Source organism: Trichomycterus rosablanca, chromosome 1 (genome assembly GCF_030014385.1).
Source record: "Trichomycterus rosablanca isolate fTriRos1 chromosome 1, fTriRos1.hap1, whole genome shotgun sequence".
In the NCBI taxonomy this organism is placed as follows: domain Eukaryota; kingdom Metazoa; phylum Chordata; class Actinopteri; order Siluriformes; family Trichomycteridae; genus Trichomycterus; species Trichomycterus rosablanca.
In genome coordinates this window covers 79,915,374-79,939,243 of record NC_085988.1, presented here as the reverse complement: position 1 = coordinate 79,939,243, position 23,870 = coordinate 79,915,374, and the positions used below count along the sequence as shown (strand labels likewise).

The window sequence follows — 23,870 nt, the reverse complement described above, 5'->3', positions numbered from 1 at the left end:
TCAAGCATGGTGGTGGTAGCATCATGGTCTTGGGCTGCATGAGTGTTGCTGGCACTGGGGAGCTGCAGTTCATTGAGGGAAACATAAATTCCAACATGTACTGTGACATTCTGAAACAGAGCATGATCCCCTCCCTTCGAAAACTGGGCTTCATGGCAGTTTTCCAACAGGATAACGACCCCAAACACAACCTCCAAGATGACAACTGCCTTGTTGAGGAAGCTGAAGGTAAAGGTGATGGACTAAACCCAATTGAGCACCTGTGGCGCATCCTCAAGTGGAAGGTGGAGGAGTTCAAGGTGTCTAACATCCACCAGCTCCGTGATGTCATCATGGAGGAGTGGAAGAGGATTCCAGTAGCAACCTGTGCAGCTCTGGTGAATTCCATGCCCAGGAGGGTTAAGGCAGTGCTGGATAATAATGGTGGTCACACAAAATATTGACACTTTGGGCACAATTTGGACATGTTCACTGTGGGGTGTACTCACTTATGTTGCCAGCTATTTAGACATTAATGGCTGTGTGTTGAGTTATTTTCAGAAGACAGTAAATCTACACTGCTATACAAGTTGTACACTGACTACTCTAAGTTATATCCAAGTTTCATGTCTATAGTGGTGTCCCATGAAAAGATATAATAAAATATTTGCAGAAATGTGAGGGGTGTACTCACTTTTGTGATACACTGTAAGTATGAAAGTAAAAGTATAATGATTTATTTGGCTCTAATGTTTTATTATCATTTCTGTAACAACATTCTTGATTAATCAACTCAATTTAGGTGAAAAGACTTGCGTGTCATTAATTAATCTGACACTAATGTTTATTAAAATTATCATAAGAACAAATCACTGATTGGTGTGATCGCTTCACGTTTCTTTAATTTTGACAATGTTACGTTTTTATTCACACATAAACCAAAAGGAACCACAGATTGTTCACAATGTAGTGGAGAAAAAAGTAAGACATTTGAATACAAAATGTGGTGGAATTAAAGTAAAAACTCACCCAAAAACTGACCCAAATACAGATACACAAAAAAAACTACTTAAGTATAGTAACTAGTTACATTTACTTAGTTACTGTCCACCACTGCTAATGTATGCCTTAATACAGGAGCAATACATGAATTATTTTAAATTAAATGAAATCATCGTTTTAATTATTTTTTAAAACAAAGCAACATACAACTGAAAATGCTTGCTAAGTAGTGGACATGAATGTGGCTCTATGGGTTGAAAGTGAATGTTTGTAACTATTCACTAGCCCCACAACCCGGAAGCTGCGCAGAAAAATGTCTCCGCCGCCTTTACAGCGGTTCCCTATGGTAGTGTCGCCACTCTATTCTCTCTACCACTCTGGTTTTACTGCCTTAAAAATCTATAATTCTGTAAGACTTGCTGTTAAAAAGGGAATGATGAATTCCTCTATTCAATAGAAATGTTAATAGAAGTCATACGATTATTCGCCCATGAGCTGAAGATGAGGCTTAATGGGGTTAAGCAGCAGGACAGTGAAAGCTAAAAATAATCAGCTGTGGAATCAGAGGCCTAAAGTTCTGACTGACTTGAATTCAACAAAGATGCTGTAGCAAAATCTAATATGAGCAGGTCATGCCTGAAAACGTAGCAGTGTGTAATATTTGAAATCCTTTTGCAGAAAGGAGCAGAAAGTCCTTCACAGTGATGTTACAGAATTAAATCAAATTATGGAAAGTGTTTAGTTTCTGACATAAAGGCAATGCAACCAGTTACTGAGTTAAAGAACAATTACTTTTTTAGATAAGTAATGTTCAATTATTTATTTGTCCATTCATTGTCTGTTTTTCCATCGCTTTATCTTGGTCAGGGTTCCAGTGGGTCTAATTCATTAGGCAAAAGGTAGAAAACAGGTCACTAGTTCATAACCGGGAACACACACATACATACACTCACACTTGGGGCAATTTTAATAGCTACAACTGGCCTGACCTACAGTTGCAATCACATCGCTTAAGTGTTGCTTTTTGACAAGTATTAGTGCATTTTAAATCAAATGTAATACTTTAATTCCTGACAGAAACTCCCTCCTTTTGCTAGCTGCACTTCCATCCACTATACGACCACATACTGTATAACTAAATGTATACGCTAAGCTAAGCATTGTCTCCATTTAATTTCATTTTATTTAGAATTTCTTGTTTTCACTATTCAAAGAAAACTAAATTCATGAGTGTTTACTGTGAGGAATGTAAAGTTTTAACTGTAAAGTTCATGAACAAATATGTGGCCAGTGATAGCTCAGTGGTTAAGGTACTGGACTAGTAAGCAGATGGTTCCCGGTTCAAGCCCCGCCACCACCAAGTTGCCACTGTTGGGTCCCTGAGCAAGGCCCTTAACCCTCAATTGCTCATTGTGTAAGTCGCTTTGGATAAAAGCGTCTGCTAAATGCTGAAAATGTAAAATATGAACTTGTGTAATTTCTTACAGTTGCAATCTGAAAAATGACTGTATGCATGTTTGTGTGTGTGTGTGTATGTGTGTGTGTGTGTGTGTGTGTGTTCAACGTTTGATCAACATTTGTCAAAATTATGGGCAAAGGTCTAGAGGTCCCTATTTTGAATACAGACACACACGCATGTACACGTTTTTTGGAAGCTGGGGTCAGAGCGCAGGGTTAGCTATTGAACGACCCAGGAGAGGGTTAGAGGACTTGCTCAAGGGCCCAACAGTGGCTGGATGGCAGAGCCCACAACCTTCCAGTTAGTAACCCAAAGCGCTATTCACTAGGCTACTACTGTCCCCTGTCTCACTGATCAAATAAAACTCAGTTCAATAAAGTGTGTATGTATGTGTGTGTGCATATGTGTGTGTTTGTGTGTTTATGTATGTGTATGTATGTGTGTTTGTGCATAAATGTGTGTGTGTGTGTGTGCTATTCCGAATTATCTATTTTAATTGTGTCAATCTCTAATCACAAGCACAGCACAAGCACTGAAACCAGTCAGTATATTTCAAGTGTTGTTTTTATATTTATTGTGTTATTTATTTTACGTATTTTGTTTTTATTGCTTGTTAATTGATGTGTTAGTTAAGCCTGTTCTTAGTAACTCTAAATAGATTATTTAGAACAGCCCTGCTATTACTTTAAATACTGTGATACCTGCTAATGCCTGAGAAGAACGTAAACAATGTATAGCAGTCAACTACTGTATGTTTAACTTAAGCAGACAGCGCCCTCTAGTGTTCGTGTACTTGCATTTTCGCCATCTAGTGCCCGTGTACCTGACAAAAAAAAAAAAAATGGGCTGGCGACCTGTCCTGGGTGTTTCCAACCTTGTACCCACCCTGAATAGGATAAAGCAGTAGTAAAACAGACAGTGAATTATATTGCCCACCACACCTTAAGTGTGTAGCTACAATACCTTGTAAAAGGCAAATGTTCACAAACATAATGTTTACATATTAACTATACACGACAACTTTAAACACAAACAATAAAATATCAATTTATGACAGAATTCAAAACTGATCACCTGCTTTTGTACCTGCAAGATACAAACAATTAAATGCCCCCCTTTCACATGGACACAGGCATGAAGTCATGAACGCCATTGGTCAGAAGAAATGTTGAAAATTGATCAACATTTGCCAATGTTATGACCGAGGGTCCAGAGGTTTCTTTTTTGAACAAACACACAAACACACACATGCATGTACGCATGTTCTTTGGAGGCTGGGGTCAGACCGCAATTGAATGGCCCTGGAGCCAAGAGGGCCTAACAATAGCTGCGTGGCAGAGCCCACAACCTTCCAGTTGGTAACCCAAAGCTCTGCTCATTAGGTTACTACTGTCCCCTGTCTCACTGATCAAATAAACCTAAAAAAAAAAACATTTTAAGTGTTCCAATATACAGGTGGCTTGGTGGGTAGCATGGAGAATTTGCATGTTCTCCCCATGTCTGCGTGGGTGTCCTCCGGGAGCTCCGGTTTCCTCCCACAGTCCAAAAACATGCAGTCAGGTTAATTGGAGACACTGCATTGCCCTGTAGGTGAATGGGTGTGTGTATGTGTGTCTGCCCTGCGATGTACTGGCGCCCCGTCCAGGGTGTTACTGTGTGCCTTGCGCCCATTGAAAAGTTGGGATAGGCTTCAGCACCCCACCCCCCCCCACGACCCTAATTGATAAGCCATTAAGAAAGTGAGTGAGTGAGAGTGTTCCAATATACTGTACACTAAAATGGCCACAATAATATAATATTATGTTGTGACATATGATATTAATTACATGTTGAAAGAACTGTCAGCACAGATTTGACTTAAATTTAAGAGCAACAATTTACAAATTATAATTATAATTATAAAAACTTTAAGTATGCAAGTATTTACCTGAAAGCATCAGCGTTATAGAGTCGACATGCTCCTTGTCCCCCACATCGCTTTGTTCCCCATTTCAAACACGTCCTATCAATCAAGGCTCCGAAATAAATTGGAGGAGGAATTCCACCTGAAAAAGTCCCATAATTCAATCATTTCACAAAGGAGGGGGTTCCTTATTAGTTAGCCTGCTTTCACCCTGTTCTTCAATGGTCAGGACTCTCACAGGACCACTACAGAGCAGGTATTATTTGGGTGGTGGATCATTCTCAGCACTGCAGTGACAATGACATGGTGGTGGTGTGTTAGTGTGTGTTGTGCTGGTATGAGTGGATCAGACACAGCAATGCTGATGGAGTTTTTAAACAACTCACTGTCACTGCTGGACTAAGAATAGTCCACCAACCAAAAATATCCAGCCAACAGCGCCCCGCTGCCAGCGTCCTCTGACCGCTGATGAAGGTCTAGTAGATGACCAACTCAAACAGCAGCAATAGATGAGCGATCGTCTCTGACTTTACATCTACAAGGTGGACCAACTAGGTAGGAGTGTCTAATAGAGTGGACAGTAAGTAGACACAGTGTTTAAAAACTCCAGCAGTGCTGCTGTGTCTGATGTACTCATATCAGCACAACACACACTAACACACCACCACCATGTCAGTGTCACTGCAGTGCTGAGAATCATCCACCACCCAAATAATACCTGCTCTGTGGTGGTCCTGTGGGGGTCCTGACCATTGAAAAACAGGGTGAAAGCAGGCTAAAAAAGTATGTAGAGAAACAGATGGACTACAGTCAGTAATTGTAGCATTACAAAGTGCTTCTATATGGTAAATGGAGCTGATAAAATGGACAGTGAGTGCAGAAACAAGGAGGTGGTTTTAATGTTATAGCTGATCAGTGTACAAGTGCATTTATCTCACCCAGAGTCCTAACTATCAGCGTCTGCATTCCAAGAGCCAGAGACTTCAGATCTGGCTGGATTGATCTGTATAAAAAGGAAGTTAAGAAGATTATTTTTATAGAAATCTGCTAATACTGACAGTAAAGGCATCAGCTTTTTGTGAGGACTGTACCTGAGAAGGATGATGTATCCCGGAGTGGCTCCACATGCTGAGATAAATGCACCCAGTACTGACATGGCCATGTAAATCTTAAACATGCGATCACAGCTGTTATCACGTGGGCACTGACCCAACACTGCAGACATGTTCGTGGCGGGCAGGGCAGCCTCGGCAACACATGAGCAGTTGTGAAAGACCTTAAAGGAAAAGAGAGACACACTAAAGTATGCATAATAAACTATAAACTAATTATATGCTACACTGTAGAGTGATCCAGTACTGTAAACATGTACTGTTCTGAGAGACATTAAAGCTCTAGACAAAATGCATGATGGAAAAAAAATTTTTAGAATATGATGTTCTTGCAATGTGGCACAGCAGCCTAACATGCTAATTTAACAGTGGGAACAGTTCAAGCATTTAAGTTTGAGTTTCAGCAGTGCTGCTAGCCTGGACTAGTGCTCAACAGACACAACTGGCCCTGTCAGAGGAAAAGAAGGTCAGATTAAGCCTCTCCTCATTACTGCTACAATATTGACTCCTGCTGAGGTAGGAGGCAGCATGAATAGTAAAAGAAAACACAGGGCCTATAGTTTTTTAAAAGTAATGCTAGTTGTTTTACTGAACTAGTAAGCGTATTAAGTTTGTTTTACTCTATAAATACCTAACATTTACTTATGCAGAGTGAAAAGTTTTTTATTGTTTTTTATTTTTTCAGTGTAAATATTTTTTTTTGTGATTTTTACTGCTACTATTTTTCTCCAGTGCTGCAACTACCTCTACTGGAAAGCATACAAAATTTAATTGTACCTGTGTAAAGTGACAAGAGATTCTATTGTATTCTATCTAAAAATTGTAAAGTTGATAGCCAATATTTGTATTTTATTTTTTTCTATTGTATTTATGCATTTTCTCTCAATTTAGCGTTGTCAATTTGTCTTCTGCTGCTGATGGATCCCTGATTGCAGTCGAGGTGAGTATATTGCTGCCTCCTCCAACCGGTGCGCAGCCCTTAGCTGAATCCTTTTTCACCCATGCCTTTTGCATAGGTGCCACTCTAGCTGCTAATCAGGGTCCTTACACACCCAGATAGTCTGGTCATCTCACCCTAGCAGAAACGTGTCTGCTGCAGGCACTGCCAATTATGCCTGCTAGATGGCGATCAGCTGACCTGTGCCAACATCGAGTTTCAAACCGAGGAGTTCAGAATCCCAGCGCTGGTGTGTTGGCGGAATATCCTGCTGTGCCACCTGGGAGCCACAATATTTGTTATTTATGTAAAAACTTTGTAGGTCTGCCCTGCTGCTCTTTTAAATATGAGATGTTTGCACGGGTGACATGCAGCACCTCTAAACTGAGCTAGCTTGACTTGCCACCTCAAATATTAGATTTGCCTATATTAGCAAAGAAAACACACTTAAACTGATGTTATAATCTTTTGTTTCCTGTTCTTTGCTATTTTACATTTCAACCAGATGCGTTTATAAATATTAAGTTTATAAAGTTATATGCTGCAGCTTGGAAAAAGTTTAGTGAAGTTTGAACTAAAACTGAATTAAAAACACCACACATATATTTCTTTTTATTTCATTTTATAACATGTACACATGGCTTACCATTTCTTTGCCCAACCCAGATGAGCTTCGGCAGCCTGCGAGGCATGGTGTGGCATATGTAACGCCATTAGGAAAACATACTGGATCCCAGTGCTTCAAAGAGCAGGAGCAGCCAGTGTTACACTGGGACAATAAACTCTGCTGCTGGAAGGAAACTTCCGGCTTACTGTCAAAGAGATCAAAGTCAAAAGCATCCAAGTTAAAATCATCAAAGAGAAAAGCATCAAAGAATAACAACAATTGATACGATAACCTAAAATGCTTTTCTCTTTCCATTAAAAAGTGAGAGAGATCAAATGACCAATGGGGTTTATTGGTGGTGGTGGTGGTGGTTTAAAATGTTGTGATGTGTTTAGGGTAAAAGGGATGTAAGATAATTAAAATTAACAGCATATTAGAAAACACCTAGAAGTGCACTGGAAAAATAAAACAATAAATATACAAAATATGGCAAAAATGGTTTAAAAAAAGATTATTTACCACTTTATTCAGAACTTTTTGGAATTTACATTTTAATAGGGTTTTATGGCATTTATATTTTGTCAGGTCAGTGCTGTCGCCTCACAGCAAGAAGGTCCTGGGTTCGATCCCCAGGCAGGCCGGTCCGGGTCCTTTCTGTGTGGAGTTTGCATGTTCTACCTGTGTCTGCTTGGGTTTCCTTCCACAGTCCAAAAACATGCAGTCGGATTAATTGGAGACACTGATTTGCCCTATAGGTGAATATGTGTGTGTACGTGTGTCAGCCCTGCAATGTGTTGCAGTAGCTTCTAATTCATGGTGTGTTTAGGTGGTCCACCCACACTTATACTCATGTGTATGTGTATATTTACCCCTGATAGGACATGGTGAGCCCGGCCACCTGAGTGTTTCCACAGTGCAGGAAGTACTGGCTTAGCAGGAGGCAGAAAGAAAGGGCCGAGGATGAGATGGTGATTTTAGCTGCTCCAGTAATGCTCAGTTTAAACCTCTTCATTACAAACCCACCACTGATGACTCCCAGTGCTACAGCAGGTAGATTCATGATGCCTGTCAGAAAAGGAAAAACAATTAAGTTTGAATTTCAAATAAAAATGACAACAGAAACTCTAACAAAGTATTAAGTCAAATTATAACATTATACTACATAAATAATACTACAGATAAAAGATAAACCGAAAATATCATTGTTTACACACATTAAAGCTGACACTCAAGCTCACACATCAACATTCATTTGATGCATGTATGCTGTGTTTGTCTGTCTGTTTCTTTCTTTATCTGTCTCTCTGTCTGTATCAGTATATCTCTCTGTATGTCTGTCGCTCTCTCTCTGACTGCTTGCCTTCCTGTCTGTCTCTGTCTGTCTGTCTGTTTCTCTCTGTCTGTCTTTCTTTCTGTGTGTGTCTCTGTCTGTTTCTCTCTTTCTGCCTGTCTTTCTGTCTGTCTGCCTCTCTCTCTGTCTGCAACTCTGTCTGTCTCTCTTACACACAGAGACACACAGACTTACAGCAGGACATGTAAGTGAGTAAAGGCACACACTTTATATAAGACTGTTTATATTTTTGTAATTCTTTTTACATATTCTTACTTTTCTACTTTTTTAATATATGTGTAAATACGTGTAAACACTTTGTATTGTTTTTATTTTTATAATCTTGAAAGCTGCTGTAACTTTGCAAATCCCCCCCCGTGGGATTATAAAAGGCTATCTTATCTTATCTTATTTTATCTTTAATATCTGCGGGTCTAGTGGAACTGAACACCACATATGTAATATAAATGTGTGGGGGGTGTACAGTGTACTGTGTGAACTCATTAAAAACTTGTTATTTTATATGTTCTTCACACAAAATGAGCCGAAGGCAAGGAGTCTGAGGTTAAAATAATAATAATTGGTAAACATTGAAAACGAGTTACCACACAAGGGTTAAATAAATAGCAGACATTAGTTATTCTTAACAATAAGAAGCAAGTCAGAGCTCATTATATTAAACAATGTGCTTTTATACAATGTGCCTAGCAGCCACTGTTGGGCCCTTGAGTAAAGCTCTTAACCATTTGGGTTTCATGGATATCATACTATGGCTAACTCTGCCCTTTGACCGCAGCTTCCAAACAAGCTAGGAAATGCAGAAAAAAACAGTTTGCTAGATCACCACCACTAAGATCTTAGATCCAATCACAAATGAGAATGTCATACAAAAAGACCTTGACTTTCTCCACCAAAATTTCAATGTTCTTTCAAGATGCCCAGTGAGTTTGAATGGCACTGTGTAGACCACTAGAGATCCTTCTTACCAAACTCAGCAGATATTGTTTTATGGACCTTGCTTTGTAAACAGGAGCACAATCATACTAAATATGAATATGAATGTAATATAATAATAAAATATAATATAATAATAATAATAATACATAATAATAATATATAATTATAATGATATACTATAATATAATATAACAATATACTGTATAATAATAATATAATAATGAATATGAATGATGAGTAGGCCATCAGCATACTAAACAAGGACTACTCCCACATCCCTTTGTTTTAATAAATGCACACAGTTTTTACACGTGCTTCCCGCAATTTTCCCCTTATACAGTTATTGCACACTTATTTACTTTTAAATAATCTCTATTGCACTTTTTTCCTTTCTGTGTAAGGGGTGGCCTTGGGGCTAGGCAGACTCCAGCCACCAGGGGTCAACAGCAAACTGGCAATCAGGCCTGATGCACAACACCTGTGCACAGGCCTATAAAGAGGCAGAGAAGCAATCAGACATTGCTGGGTTTTTGTCTCAAGCGAGCAAACACACACAGCCGGTAACCCGGGTAGAGGACTGCGAGCTTTCACTCTCATTTTTCTCTTGTGTCAAGTTTCTCTCTCTCTTGCAAAAGAAAGAAAAGAAAAGAAAAAGAAAAGAAATATAGTTCTACTTTTGTGTTGGGAAAGCTTTTTGTTATAATACATAAATTTTGAGGTGAGCAGTGTTTCCCCTGGCAGTCCTTTGTTCTCTGTTTTTCCCACTCAAACATTTCCCTAAAACGGGTGGTTTTTGTATTTTCTTTTGTACCTGTTTGATCTTATTGCATTCTAACCCACCTGAGTCAAGTCCTATCAACAAAGCTGGTTTGGCTGAGTGTTAGAGCCTTCACTTGGTGCCACAATGACCTGGGTTCAAGCCCCACTCAGGGAGTCTTTTGTTTTTTCAAGTTAATTATCTGGTTTCACAATCAGACTACTAAGCATTTGGGTCCTACTTATAAATAATCTGGTGGCTCACTCAGTAAAGGCACCTGTGTGGTGCGCATGGGTGCTGGGTTCAAATCCACCACTGGGTGAGCGCTACTATGTGCTTTTTTTTTTTTTATTACTTGAAATCTGTCAGTGTACCGTACTGTACACATTTATTGCACACTTTGATGCTGTCCTGTTCATGTCGCTGCTATATTGTCTATTTTATTCTATGTTTATTTATAATATACCTTTTCTATTTTTTACTTAAATTCTGTCAGTGTACTGTACTGCACATCTTCATTGCACACTTTGCCTGATGTATTGTTCATGTTGCCGCTATATTGTTTATTATACGTTTACATATAGTGATTGTAGTAACTGTTGCCTCACATACTAACAAGTGTTTTTTTTTTTTTTTTTTTATATGTACAATGTGCAGAGATAAGAAAAACAGCAGAATATTAAGACATGACAAACACTGTTTTCAGTTCAGCTACAGAAAAAACATTAGTGCTGATTCATGTCTGATCAGCAGAGCAGTAACAGTAATCATTTACCTATCAAGAAAATGACCTTAGATGGAGACTGGCCATAAACCTGTTCCATGTACTTGGGCTTAAAAGTGATCATGCCGATGAAGCCGCTGACCTGAATCAGACCGGCGAGGATGATGAGCAGGTAAATTGGGTCGCTGAACAGTCTTCTCAATGACGGCAGGAAATCTATAGCAAATAAAATAGTGGGTCAACATCTATAGTACAATAGCACACAGTATCATTAATTATATTGCATTAATATTGCACTAGCTGCACGTTAAAACGATTTTCAGTAGTCTGGAGCCAGTGCTGGAAACACTAAGCATTAGGCTGGATTACACCATAAACAGGATACCAGACTATTACAGGGCACCACACACATCATCATCATCAATAATTAAAACTTATTCACTAGGAGCAACTTAGAATAGTTGATTCACCCATCTACACATTTATATTATATAATTTATTCATTCATTCATCTACAGCAGAGGTCACTAACTTTAACCAATAAACCCACTCACTCACTCACTGTCTTAACCGCTTATCTAATTAGGGTCGCGAAGGGGTGCTGGAGCCTATCCCAGCTTTTCAGTCCATCGCAGGGCAGACACACACACACATACACCCATTCCCTTATAGCCCTTGTAGTTAAGTGATTTAGCTACCGTAGTCACCTTGTAATTATATAGTAGTCTATACTCTGTACAATCATTATCTGTTTACTGTTTTTAATGTATGCACCTTCATTTTTACTTATCTGGTCACTACTGCACTTTTTACTGTATTATATGTAAATAATCTCTATCTTTCACTTCTTGTAAGATGATTCTGCATTTCGTTGGCTCTGTACATGTACATTGCACAATGACAAAGTTGAATCGAATCTAATCTAATCTAATCTAATCTAATTCACCTATAGGGCAATTCAGTGTCTCCAGTTAACTTGACTGCATGTTTTTGGACTGTTGGAGAAAACCGGAGCTCCCGTAGGAAACCCACACAGACACGGGGAGAACATGCTAACTCCGCACAGAAAGGACCCGGACCGCCCCGGATCAAACCCAGGACCTTCTTGTTGTGAGGCAACAGTGCTACCCACTGAGCCACCGTGCCACCCTACCAATAAACTATTGAGTATTATTTAATTTTGTGTTTTTATATTTTTGTTTTATGTTTTTTAAGTATATATTAAATTTAGGGTCAGTCGTAGACTAGTAGGTAAAGCTGTGGTTTACCAGCTAGAGAGTTGTGGATTCAAATCATGGATCGATAGATCTATCTGCCCCACATTACATTTACATTTTACATTATACTTACAATATGATCCATCCATCCATCCATCCATCCATCATCTGCCCCACATTATCCTTACATTGTGATTTAAAAAGCACCCAATAAAAAGTGAGACCATAAATATTATGCCAAAATTAATTTAAATAGTCTTAAAGTTGGTTAATTCACATTTTTAGTTCATAAGTACATTGTATGGTTAACCAACCCTAACAAAGACATGTAGACTGGTAGTAAAAGTACCTTTTGCCAGAGCAACCATACTGACAGGTGCAGATTTTTCAGTCGGTGTGCTGCTTTTAACTTCTGAAGGAATAAAAGCATCCTGCTCGCCCTGCTGGACATCCTGATCATTCTTATTCTCCTCTCCCTGCTTGGGCAACGATCTGGGCAGGAACCAGAACGGGATCCCGGCCAGCAACATTACAGCTCCAGTGGCCAGAAAGCCAAGCCACCATGCGCCCACCCAGCGTGTGTCTCTGTGGTTAATAGAGATGGTGTCTGGGGATTAAACAAATTACCTGGTTCTCAGAAGGTACATACAGATAAAATGTAGTATCACATGGTGTCACAAATAAGAACATGGTCAATATTTCACTCTTGTGGGTAACTCTATACTTTTTTGTGGCTACCTGTACTGCACTGCAGCGCTGCTGTTTTAATTCATTATTTCATAATCAGTAACTGCGTAATTATAATGAAGGTTGTGGTGCACCCTGCACATTGACAGCTGTCGTGTGATATAACATTTTAAACTTTTAAAATCAGTGATTTGTAAAAGCACAGCAAAGTGGAAAGTGAAAAATCTGGTTAAATGGCCTATAAAAAAAGGGTTAAAATTAGGGCTATCATTAATCGCAGTAATTAATGCGTTACAATTTTAATCACGATTAAAAACATTTTTAATCAAACTGTGTTTTTTGGGCTATGTTTGTGCCACTTTAAACATTCGTCACGGTGGTAATTTGCACTGCTTTAACACAGCAACATTGTGTTTATACTGTATAACGATAACACGGCTCTTTTTCAGTTTGCGGTCGTGAGTTACAAATTACTCGAGCTGCTGCTGCTACATATCGCGAAAATGTTTGTTTTCAAAAACCATGAGATCATCACCAGACAAAATTACAGTTATTAATTGACACTTTAATATCATCTTTGGTCAAAGCACGGATTTGTCTCGTCAGGCGTCTGAGTGTACGAATACGCGTTGCAGGCAAAATTAGCTAACTTTTTTTCAGATGGATTTGAATGGAAAGCTCATGGACTGTACATTGGACTGGAACATTACAAATACTGGTGTTAAATGGATTGCAATGGACTGTAGATGCCCCCCTCCCCCACAAGCGCAACGCAAGCAAAGGCAAATTTTTTTTAATTATCCCTTAATTAACAGGGCGAGCGGTTTCTGACTCTTTTGTGGGAATTAGGAAGCGTTTGGTTATTATTTTAAGTAGTGTTCATTTTTAGTCTTAGTAACGCCATGTGTGTGCAGTGAGCAGAGCGCATCGCGCATATTTTTTCCGCCCTTGGTTCGAATCCGAAACTAAAGTAACACAAGCAGGGCCGGCGCTATGGGGGCGCTGGGGTTTGCCCCGCCATATATTCTCACTGCCCCCCCAAGCTATGCAATCCAGAACCGGGGCTGTACGTGTTGTATCTAGAAATGGTTTATATTAGTACCCTGAGCGAAGGGTAGCTGGTAACAACTCTATATAGACATTGGCTGGCTTTCTATAGATAATTTAGGTTTAATAATTTTATCGTAATTGTATTAATTTTTTATTGGTAAACATGTTCTTGCAATAAAAATGTGCATAACTTTTGTTTAACATAACATACCATACATTTTGTTTAGTTATTTTTGCAGTCAATTAATCTCGATTACAAATTTTTATCGTGTGACAGCCCTAGTTATAATTCCACATTAAGTGATTACAACAAAGAATTTGAGTAATTTAACACTACAGTGTTGATTATCTTTTAAAATGTTCACTGTGATCTACAGTGAGCTTGTATGTGCAATATAATCTTGCCGACACCTTCAAAATGTCTTAAGCCAGATAAGATAAGATAGAAACAATCCAGGTGAAAGAGCCCGTCTCTGAAGGAACCGCCCAGAGCTGCACATAATGTGGTCTGTTTGTGAGGTAGTCCATAGTCCATGTGGTGAGATGGTGGTCCACTCTGAGTCCTCAGAAGAGTGGGCGTGATAGTGTCGAAAGCATTAAAAAGATCAAACAACATGATCCTTACAGTGCTTCCTGTCTTTTCCAGATGAGAGAGGGATCTTTGAGGAAGATAGATGATTGTGTTATCCACCCTGATGTCTGGCTGGTAAGCAAATTGCAGCAGATCCATTGCTGCTTCTTATCAGTGGGTGAAGAAAGCCACGAACAAGCCATTCCATGTCTTTCATCAGGTGAGAGGTTAGTGCCACTGGTCTGTAGCAATGTGAACTACACATGAACCCTCTCCTGATTCATGCTTAGGCTGAATGATATTAACGCTTTGTTAACCATGGTCTGTTTGTGAGGTAGTCTATAGTCCATGTGGTGAGATGGTCCACCTCTTCATCTTCCACCTTTCCCCTCAGAAGAGTGGGCGTGATGGTGTCGAAAGCACTAAATAGATCAAAGAACATGATCTTCACAGTGCTTCCTGTCTTTTTCTATCTAAAAAATAAATATTAAATAAATAATGGGGTGTGCAGTCCTTGGTATGGGAACAGCACAAGAACTCTTCCATGATTTAGGCTTAGGCTGAAGGATATTAACACTTTTATGTTATGTTTAATGTTTTTAATTATATCTAAAAGTCTGTTCAAATGCAGAATGTGCTTGTGAACGTTAAGCTGAAGGACAGATACTAATCTAAGTCTCATTTCGCACCATTCGCACTACAGTTATCATCAAGAGATGCAAGAAAGGAAAACCCATGCCTAATTTAAACCTTGTCAGCAGGTTCTTGTTCAGTTGTTTTTTCTAATTTTACAAAGTATTTGACTTTATGACAAGTCTGAGCCCAAGATCTAATTGTAGACAGTTGACAATGAGCTTATTGGGCATCCCATTTAATGATGTTGACCCCTTCTATGCCACTAACAGCCTCCACTGTTCTGGAAAAGTTTATCACAAGATTTAAACGGGTGCATCTTGTTGAACTGGTGCATGATGAACCATGATTTAGAATTTGCTTTTCCCTCACTTAATAGTTAGAAGATTTTACAGGTCCACAAACAGGTTTAAACAGAGGGGGCTAAAAACATATACACACTTTAAAAGATCTTGTCTATGAACTTTGTCAAAGTTGAATTGAATTATGGTAGCAAAATGTATTATGATATTATGCCAAAAGATGTGATGTATCATAGAAGACCAGCTACACTGGTGGCGCTTCAGGAAGAAATTAAAAGTGGCATGTGCAGCAATTACACTGGTCACTTTGGGCAGCGTTGCTCAAGCAGTAGTTCACCATAATCAGAAGTGCCTGGACAGTTATGGTAATAATTTTAAGCAGCTGTTATAATCGTAGAATTCAAAGGTAACATATATTCACCCCTTTATTGCATGCATAAATTTGGTAGTACTACTTTTATACAGGTTTTTTTTTTGTTAAAGTGTGTATACATTTTGACCCACTCTTACTATATAGGACAGTAGTTACCTAAGTCGACAGCTCCAATGTCCACGTAGATTTTGGCACAGAACGAGCCGAGCATGAATCCAAACATAGGTCCCAGAATTCCAACTGTCTGTATGCAGGCTGTGTTTACAAAGAAAGAAGGGCATGGGTCATTATCGAACCAAACATTCTGTTACAAAACACATGTAAATAAATGCTATATATGTTATAAAACACGTGAAATTAAGAACTATAAATAGATCTTTATATTAAAAAAAATAATCAACTGCATGTAGGTGGTGCCTCTTTTTCATAGGGACCAGGACCAGTTGTGTGGCACTCATGGCTGAACCAGCATTTTTTTAGAGTAATATATCATTTTCACAACACAACCTCATCTAGACATGTTTTATACCGACGTAGTATTTAAGCAGTGCTTTTCTATATTTCCCAGACTGCCTTTGGGCTAATAAAACTTCACCCAAAATGTCAGTGAATGTAAATAATAATAATGCATTGAATTTTTATATTGTGGATGTCAGTTCCACACAAGGGCCGGCTCAAAAACTGCTTACAGGGCAAATAAATAATTACATTTTAAACCTGTTGTCATTTTGGCCAAGTGTGCCTTGCTACAGAGGCACCAGATGGAACACCACACATGTTAAATTTAGAGATTTGGATTTTAAAGAGACACCCTAAACTGCAGGGAATTAATGCATAATGAGGCGCAATGACTGCCAATTTGAGGAACCTGTCAGTAATCTGCACCTCCATTCCTATGCTAACTATTAGTGGTATGAGAGGTGGGCATGATACTGTAATTCATGGTCCCCTGCCAAGTCATAAAGCAGAAGGGCCTGTTCTATATACAGCTTTTTCTGTTTTTATGTTGTCATTAACATTAGCAGTCTACAAGCCAAGTAGCTGTGTGCTATAGTTTACCTATTTAATACAATAACAATGATAACCTTTCCTCCACATGACATAAGCAGTGTAATAACATCTGACATGAAAGAATTATGACACAATTACAGTTCATAACCTGCTACCATAACCTCTGACAATCCATCGTCAACAGCATCGGCTGATTTACTTAGTTGGCATTATCAGATCAGCCAGATGCTTCACCAAAACAGTAAGCTTGGACTTTGGCTCTGTTATTTATGCGTCTCACGTGTTCACCTGGAGAGGGCATTTTAAGAGCAACTGCACTTTTGTGCCACGTCGAAAAGAATCAGCCGAGGCCAGCAGAGGGGTGCACAGAACAATTAACAGTAGCAGTTCAAAAAGAAACTTGCACGCTCATTAGCGCCAAAGCCCCACATGTGAATTTAACACTTCATAAGCTGGATCTGAATTCAGCTCAGTGCTGAGTCTTTGTTTTACATGGAGACAGTCGGTAAAGGAGATTTCTGTACTGAAGTGATATTTATGTGTTTAACTTAAAAAGGAAATAATTTTGAATATAATAGGTGCTTTTGGATGAAAAAGTACAAATCAGATTTAGTTACATTTTTAAAGTCTAATAATTCCAAGCAAATTATAAATTTGAACCGATAAGTGTTATTGTTTTGTTTTGTTTTATTGTTGTCTTTCGAGTCACCCAGTTTGTGTGACAGTTCTCTTGCCGTCTTCTGTTTTAATTCTGTTCAGCCACTGCACTTGGGTCCAAAATCAACTTGGTGGTGACTTACCCCAAACCATCCTGTCACACATGTAGTATCAGTTTGAAAATTGATACTTCTCTGCAAGTGCAAATTTATGGATTTCTTAATGATTCAACCCACAATTTAAAGGTGAATTGAAATGAAAGGTTATTGAAGTTTTAGTACAAAATACAGTGGTACCTTGAAACTCAACATCAATTGGTTCTGGGAGTGGCGTCGAGTTTAAAAGACGTTGAGTTTCAAGGTATTTTTTTCCCATAAGGATGCATGGGAAACCTGTTAATGCGTTCCCATGGACTTGCATATATTTTAGGCTTATGTAAAATAAAGGGGTTGTTTTTGACACTTACTCATACACTGAAAATAACAAATATAATATAAAAACACTGAAATAAAAAACTGATTCTTACAATTTCTCAGAACCCCGAGCAGTTTGAAAGTGAAACAGGAGGAAAATCCTATGGCTGGATTTGAAGTGAAATGAAGTGGCTGTTCATTGTTAATTTGAAATTAAATAAATTTTTTCAAAACAAACTGAATACGTTGAGTTTAAGGGTACAAATTTCTCGACGTAGGGCATTGAGTTTCAAAGATTTTGAGTTTAGGGGATGTTGAGTTACAAGGTACCACTGTTTGTTTGTTTTATTAGGATTTTAACATCATGTTTTACACTTTGGTTACATTCATGACAGAACAGGTAGTTACTCGTTACACAAGACTCATCAGTTCACAAGCGTGAACATAAAACACAGTCATGGACAATTTTGTATCTCCAATTCACCTCACTTGCATGTCTTTGGACTGTGGGAGGAAAGGTACCACTGTATCTTCACAAGCTCTGTGTAGCAAAATTCCAGTGCTACTCTCACTTTAAATGAGAGAAATTATTTGCATGTGACTCTTGTAGAAATGTGCATTTTTTTACCTAGGTACAAAGCTGTGTTCTCCTCTTTGGCAAAGTCATCCAGGTAGGACAGTCCTAGCGGCATGACCGGAGTTTCCCCAATGCCTCGCAGCATGTTACCTAAGAATACATAGACCCACAAGGAGGATCCTGCTGCTTTCTCACACTCTGCAAGAGCAAAGATCACATTTAGACAAATATAGACAGGACTGAATGAGAGCAGATATCAAATATCAGCATCACATTTTTCTGGATACAGAATTTGTACTATGAGTATTTATTATGATAATGGTTGGCCTTAACAGAACAGAAATGAATGCCTTTACTTGTCATATATAAAGATACATGTGTGAAATACAGTGAAATTATTTTCCCCCTGTATCCCAGCTCATTTGAAAGCTGGATTTAGAACCTAGGGTCAGCCATTGTACAGCACCCCTGGATCAGAGAGGGTTAAGGGCCGTGCTCAAGGACACAACTATGGCTATATGGCAGAGACATTGAAACCACAACCTTTTAATTGATGGTCTAAAGCTGTACCTACTATCTAGGCTATCACTGTCCCAAAGCTTAGTTAGCAGAGGATGATTTCGACCCATCGACCTCTGGGTTATGGGGCCAGAATGTTTCCACTACAACTTACACTGCCTAGACACTAAATCCATGAACATAACAACATAATAAGATTTCGGAACATGACTAAGAGTCTTTGCTTTCCTGATCACGTATTTCTCTTGCAGCAGGGTCTAATAATAATTTGCTTTGCTTTATAATGATTTTATGGCTGTATGATTTATGGGTTTGATCCAGGTTCAGGTTATGGCGTTAATTCGGCGGTCCAGGTTCTTTCTGTGCGGAGTTTGCATGTTCTCCCCATGTCTGCGTGGGTTTCCTCCGGGAGCCCCAGTTTCCTCCCACAGTCTAAAAACATGCAGTTAGGTTAATTAGAGACACTGAATTGCCCTATAGGTGAATAGGTGTGTTTATGTGTGTGTGTGTGTATGTGTGTCTGCCCTGCGATGGACTGGCGCCCCGTCCGGGGTGTTACTGTGTGCCTTGCGCCTATTGAAAAGCTGGCATAGGCTCTAGCACCCCCCGTGACCCTAATTGGATAAGCAACTAAGAAAGTGAGTGAGTGAGTAATAAGAAGGGGAGTTTAAATACTTTTGGGTAATGAAAGGTACATCAGAATATTTCAGACAGTAATCATTATCAGTACCAATGTTAAATATTTACCTTACAATACTTATGATTATAAAATATTGAACACTGATGTGTTCTGATTGGTCAGTTTGCTGTCACTTACCAGCCCGACTCTCTGCGGTGAGCGGTTCGTCCCCGTGTGCGTGGCTCCCAACGGGAAGACATGGCAGAATAGACTCAGTGTCATTGGTCTCTGAGAAATGTGTGATCGTCGTCTCATACTTGTACCTGTGCAAAGACACAATATTGCTGGATCATTGTCTAATAGGAGCATTTGTTAGGCTCAACACTTTACTAAAATGCAGTATATGCACAAAAGTGTCTGGACGTCTTTTATATTTTTAAGTTCAGGTGTTTTAGCCACACTCATTGCTAACAGGTGTATAAAATCCCACAAATCCCACAGTTTGGGTCCTGGTGTGGCATGGTGGCTCGGTGGGAAGCACTGTCGCCTCACAGCAGGGAGGTCCTGGGTTTTACCCCCAGGTGGGGCGGTCAGGGTCATTTCTGTGCAGAGTTTGCATGTTCTCCCTGTGTGGGTTTCTTCCGGGAGCTCCGGTTTCCTCCCACAGTCCAAAGACATGCAGTCAGGTTAATTGGAGACACTGAATTGCCCCATAGGTGAATGGGTGTGTGTATGTGTGTGTGTGTGTGTGTCTGCCCTGCGATGGACTGGCTCCCCATCCAGGGTGTTACTGTGTGCCTTGCACCCACTGAAAAGCTGGGATAGGCTCCAGCACCCCCCTGCGACCCTGATTGGATAAGCAATGAAAAATTAGCAGCTTTCGATTTATTTTCTGTCCACTTTCTCCATTGTGGGCTGCTAATGTTTTTGTGTCTTTCCTTCGTTCCTTTGGTTGTTTCTGTTATTTTGGCCACCACTTTTATTTTCCTTGTTTGTACCATTTCAGACACAGTATTGTTCTACCTTGGTTAAGCATCCTGCACATTGCGCGGCTACACCTGCAGCCGTTTTTGTCTTTAAAAATAAACACTTTTGACCCCTGTGTGTTACTATAAATGCATCCAATCTTCAAAGCTTTCTTGTGTATGTCTTGACAACATTTCTTGTGTACGTACACACAAGAAGGCAGGAGATTGTATCAGATCACAACATTAAACATAATGAATAACAAGCTTAAGTCTTGAATTGATCAGCCACAACATTAAAACCACTTCCTTGTTTCTACACTCACTGTCCATTTCATCAGCTCCACTTACCATATAGAAGCACTTTGTAGTTCTACAATTACTGACTGTAGTCCATATGTTTCTCTACATACTTTTTTAGCCTGTTTTCACTCTATTCTTCAATGGTCAGGACCCCCACAGGACCACCACAGAGCAGGTATTATTTAGGTGCTGGATCATTCTCAGCACTGCAGTGACACTGACATGGTGGTGGTGTGTTAGTGTGTGTTGTGCTGGTATGAGTGAATGAGACACAGCAGCGCTGCTGGAGTTTTTAAAAACTCACCCACTCACTGTCCTCTCTATTAGACACTCCTACCTAGTTGGTCCACCTTGTAGATGTAAAGTCAGAGATGATCGCTCATCTATTGCTGCTGTTTGAGTTGGTCATCTTCTAGATCTTCATCAGTGGTCACAGGACGCTGCCCACGGGGCGCTGTTGGCTGGATATTTTTGGTTGGTGGACTATTCTCAGTCCAGCAGTGACAGTGAGGTGTTTAAAAACTCCAGCAGCGCTGCTGTGTCTTATCTGCTCATACCAGCACAACACACACTAACACACCACCACCATAATGTCAGTGTCACTGCAGTGCTGAGAATGATCCACCACCTAAACAATACCTGCTCTGTGGTGGTCCTGTGGGGGTCCTGACCATTGAAGAACAGCAAGAAAGGGGGCTAACAAAGCATGCAGAGAAACAGATGGACTACAGTCAGTAATTGTAGAACTACAAAGTGCTTCTATATGGTAAGTGGAGCTGATAAAATGGACAAAGAGGTGGTTTTAATGTTAAGGCTGATCGGTCATAACAGACAGATGGCAGAAGTTGTGTTTTGTTTACAGTTTTAATATTTATTTACATTTTTGGCATATAGCTGACGTTTTTTTATCTAAAGCGACGTACAATTGTGGCAGTTAAGAACCTTGCTTAAGGGCCCAGCAGTGGCAATCTGGCAGATGTGAGGTTAAAACCTGCAACCTTCTAATCGGTCCAGTACCTTAACCAGTGAGCTACCACTGTCCAGTATTTACTAAGTATAAAGCCAAGCACTGTTTGCTCTGGTCTTTCACTGACTAAAAATGGATTCCAAGAGCTCGGTTTGTCACTAACAGCTGAGAGAGAGCCTGTCACATTGCGACATTCAGCTCGTATTTCTGCTTTATCTCTGTTCTATCCCTTATCTCAGTAGTAAAGTTTTTGACATTATATGTACATTAACATTTTTGGCATTTAGCAGATGCTTTTGAGGGTCTATGCAATTGAGGGTTAAGGGCCTTGCTCATGGGCCCAACAGTGACAAGCTGGCAGTGGTGAGGTTTGAGCCAGCAAACTTACTAGTCAAGTACCTTAACCGCTAGGCTACAACTGCCCTTATTATATTTTAGTATCCTTTTTTCATCGTTACTGTATTTATTAATTGGTAGTGTTTCATTTCTAATTATAAGTATGTATTCATCTCAAGTGTCTCTGGGTTTCTCAGTTTATTAGTAAAGTTCAATTTCCTATTCAGCTCTGTATCTGTACTCGGTGTTATTGACCCTGGAGTGTTTGTTCTGTTGATGAACACTTTCCTGTGGAACAGTACATCCACTCAGAGTGGCTCCAGACCTCTGTGACTTGATCATTATCTGTTATTGATCTTGTCCACCCTTGTATTTATTAAACCCTACACATTTCTGGGTTCTTGCATGAATAAATAACATGTGTGTGGTAATCTGTGAACTCACTTTCCCTGGAATAAGTGAGGCAGTGCCATGAGGAAGGATCCGATAGCCATGATCAGACATCCTGCTCCAATGAGTTTGGGTCTGTGAAGCTTCGCTCCAAAGTAGCTGACAAACGCTATTACCAACAGGTTACCTGAACATAAAAAACCAGACCACTAAAACAAAACCATTAGCATTTTGATAAGAAATCATACAGCAAAAAAATAGTTAGACAACACTGCCCAAAAGTAGCCAAAAAACAATCCCTACATATAAATACCCATAATATTTTTATGACATAATTTTGTGACAATACATGCTAATGAAATGGTATAGTAACTATTTGCATCATAAGCTTAACCTTTAAATGGTCTGCTCAACCATTTCGTTTATTCTAAATCTAAATACTTGGGTAAAAATAAGCTGTATTTAAATAATCTTGTTTGGGCCATATGTACTCCTTAGTTGACATGTGTTAAACTAAAAAATATTGGTAGATGATTTTAAGTAAACAACCTTTCTAACTTATATGTAAACTTGAACCTAGCAGTTGAAAGATCATCAATGAAAGTTGCATCATTTTTGTGATCTCAACTGTTTGGTAAAGGCTCATAATAATAAAATACTGTGTGCACTAGTAAAAATATCCATTGTTTGTTGTTGGTATAGTCCCAAGAAACAAAGTAAATATTTTTAAACATTATTTTCTTGGTGAGACCATTAAAAGGTTAATACATAAACTGTGAACATAACTGAGTAACAAATTATACATTTATAAAAAAACTATTCTAATTTTAACTGAAATAGTGACGTTGAAAGATGTAAATGTGGCTAAGATTTTTTGTAGGGTTTTAAAGCTTCTTTTCTTTGATATTATTATTAGTTTTAGTGTTAGTTTTATTATTAGTTTAGTGCTGTATGCTGCTCTTTTAGTTAGTGGAACAAGTGTAGCATCAATAATTGCATTAATTTATAGTTTTTGATTTGACTTTCTTTAGAAATGCTAATTTCAGTATATAATTACACACCTGCCAGCCAATTAGAAATGAGGATTTTTCTTAGTCATGATGTAAGGTTCCATATAAGCCTATTTGGAAGTCTTATAAATTATTATGTCCTGCATTTCTATATTATATTATATATATATATATATATATATATATATATACATATATATATATATATATATAGTGAACATAACTGAGTATAGAAATTTATTAAAAAATTAACATTTATTAAAAACATTTTAATTTGAACTTAAATAGACATTTAGAGATGTAGATGTCACTGAGAATTTGTAGGATTTTAAAGCTTCTCTTCTTTGATTTTATTATTGGTTTTAGTATGTATGCTGTATGCTGCTTTTTATTTAGTGGAACAAGTCTAGCATCAACCACTCTGGTAAATCCAACACAATTATATTTCATCATCCAATGCTAATTTAAGTACTGTCTATAATTACACACCTTACACACCTATG

The 23,870-nt window shown here is 38.8% G+C and overlaps 1 protein-coding gene across 1 annotated transcript in view; it reads right to left on the bottom strand.

Annotated features, from left to right (window-relative positions):
* LOC134316063 (solute carrier organic anion transporter family member 1C1-like) overlaps nt 1–23,870 on the bottom strand; it is a 33,039-nt gene that overhangs the window by 2,521 nt on the left and 6,648 nt on the right. The window contains exons 4-14 of the mRNA XM_062996474.1: nt 22,412–22,544; nt 19,595–19,719; nt 18,310–18,456; nt 15,757–15,855; nt 12,334–12,591; nt 10,819–10,983; nt 7,869–8,064; nt 7,039–7,204; nt 5,435–5,619; nt 5,282–5,346; nt 4,375–4,485 (exon numbers count right to left, since the gene is read on the bottom strand). Of these exons, the coding sequence (XP_062852544.1) occupies nt 4,375–4,485; nt 5,282–5,346; nt 5,435–5,619; nt 7,039–7,204; nt 7,869–8,064; nt 10,819–10,983; nt 12,334–12,591; nt 15,757–15,855; nt 18,310–18,456; nt 19,595–19,719; nt 22,412–22,544 (1,650 nt within the window). The remainder of the gene's footprint in view (nt 1–4,374; nt 4,486–5,281; nt 5,347–5,434; nt 5,620–7,038; nt 7,205–7,868; nt 8,065–10,818; nt 10,984–12,333; nt 12,592–15,756; nt 15,856–18,309; nt 18,457–19,594; nt 19,720–22,411; nt 22,545–23,870) is intronic.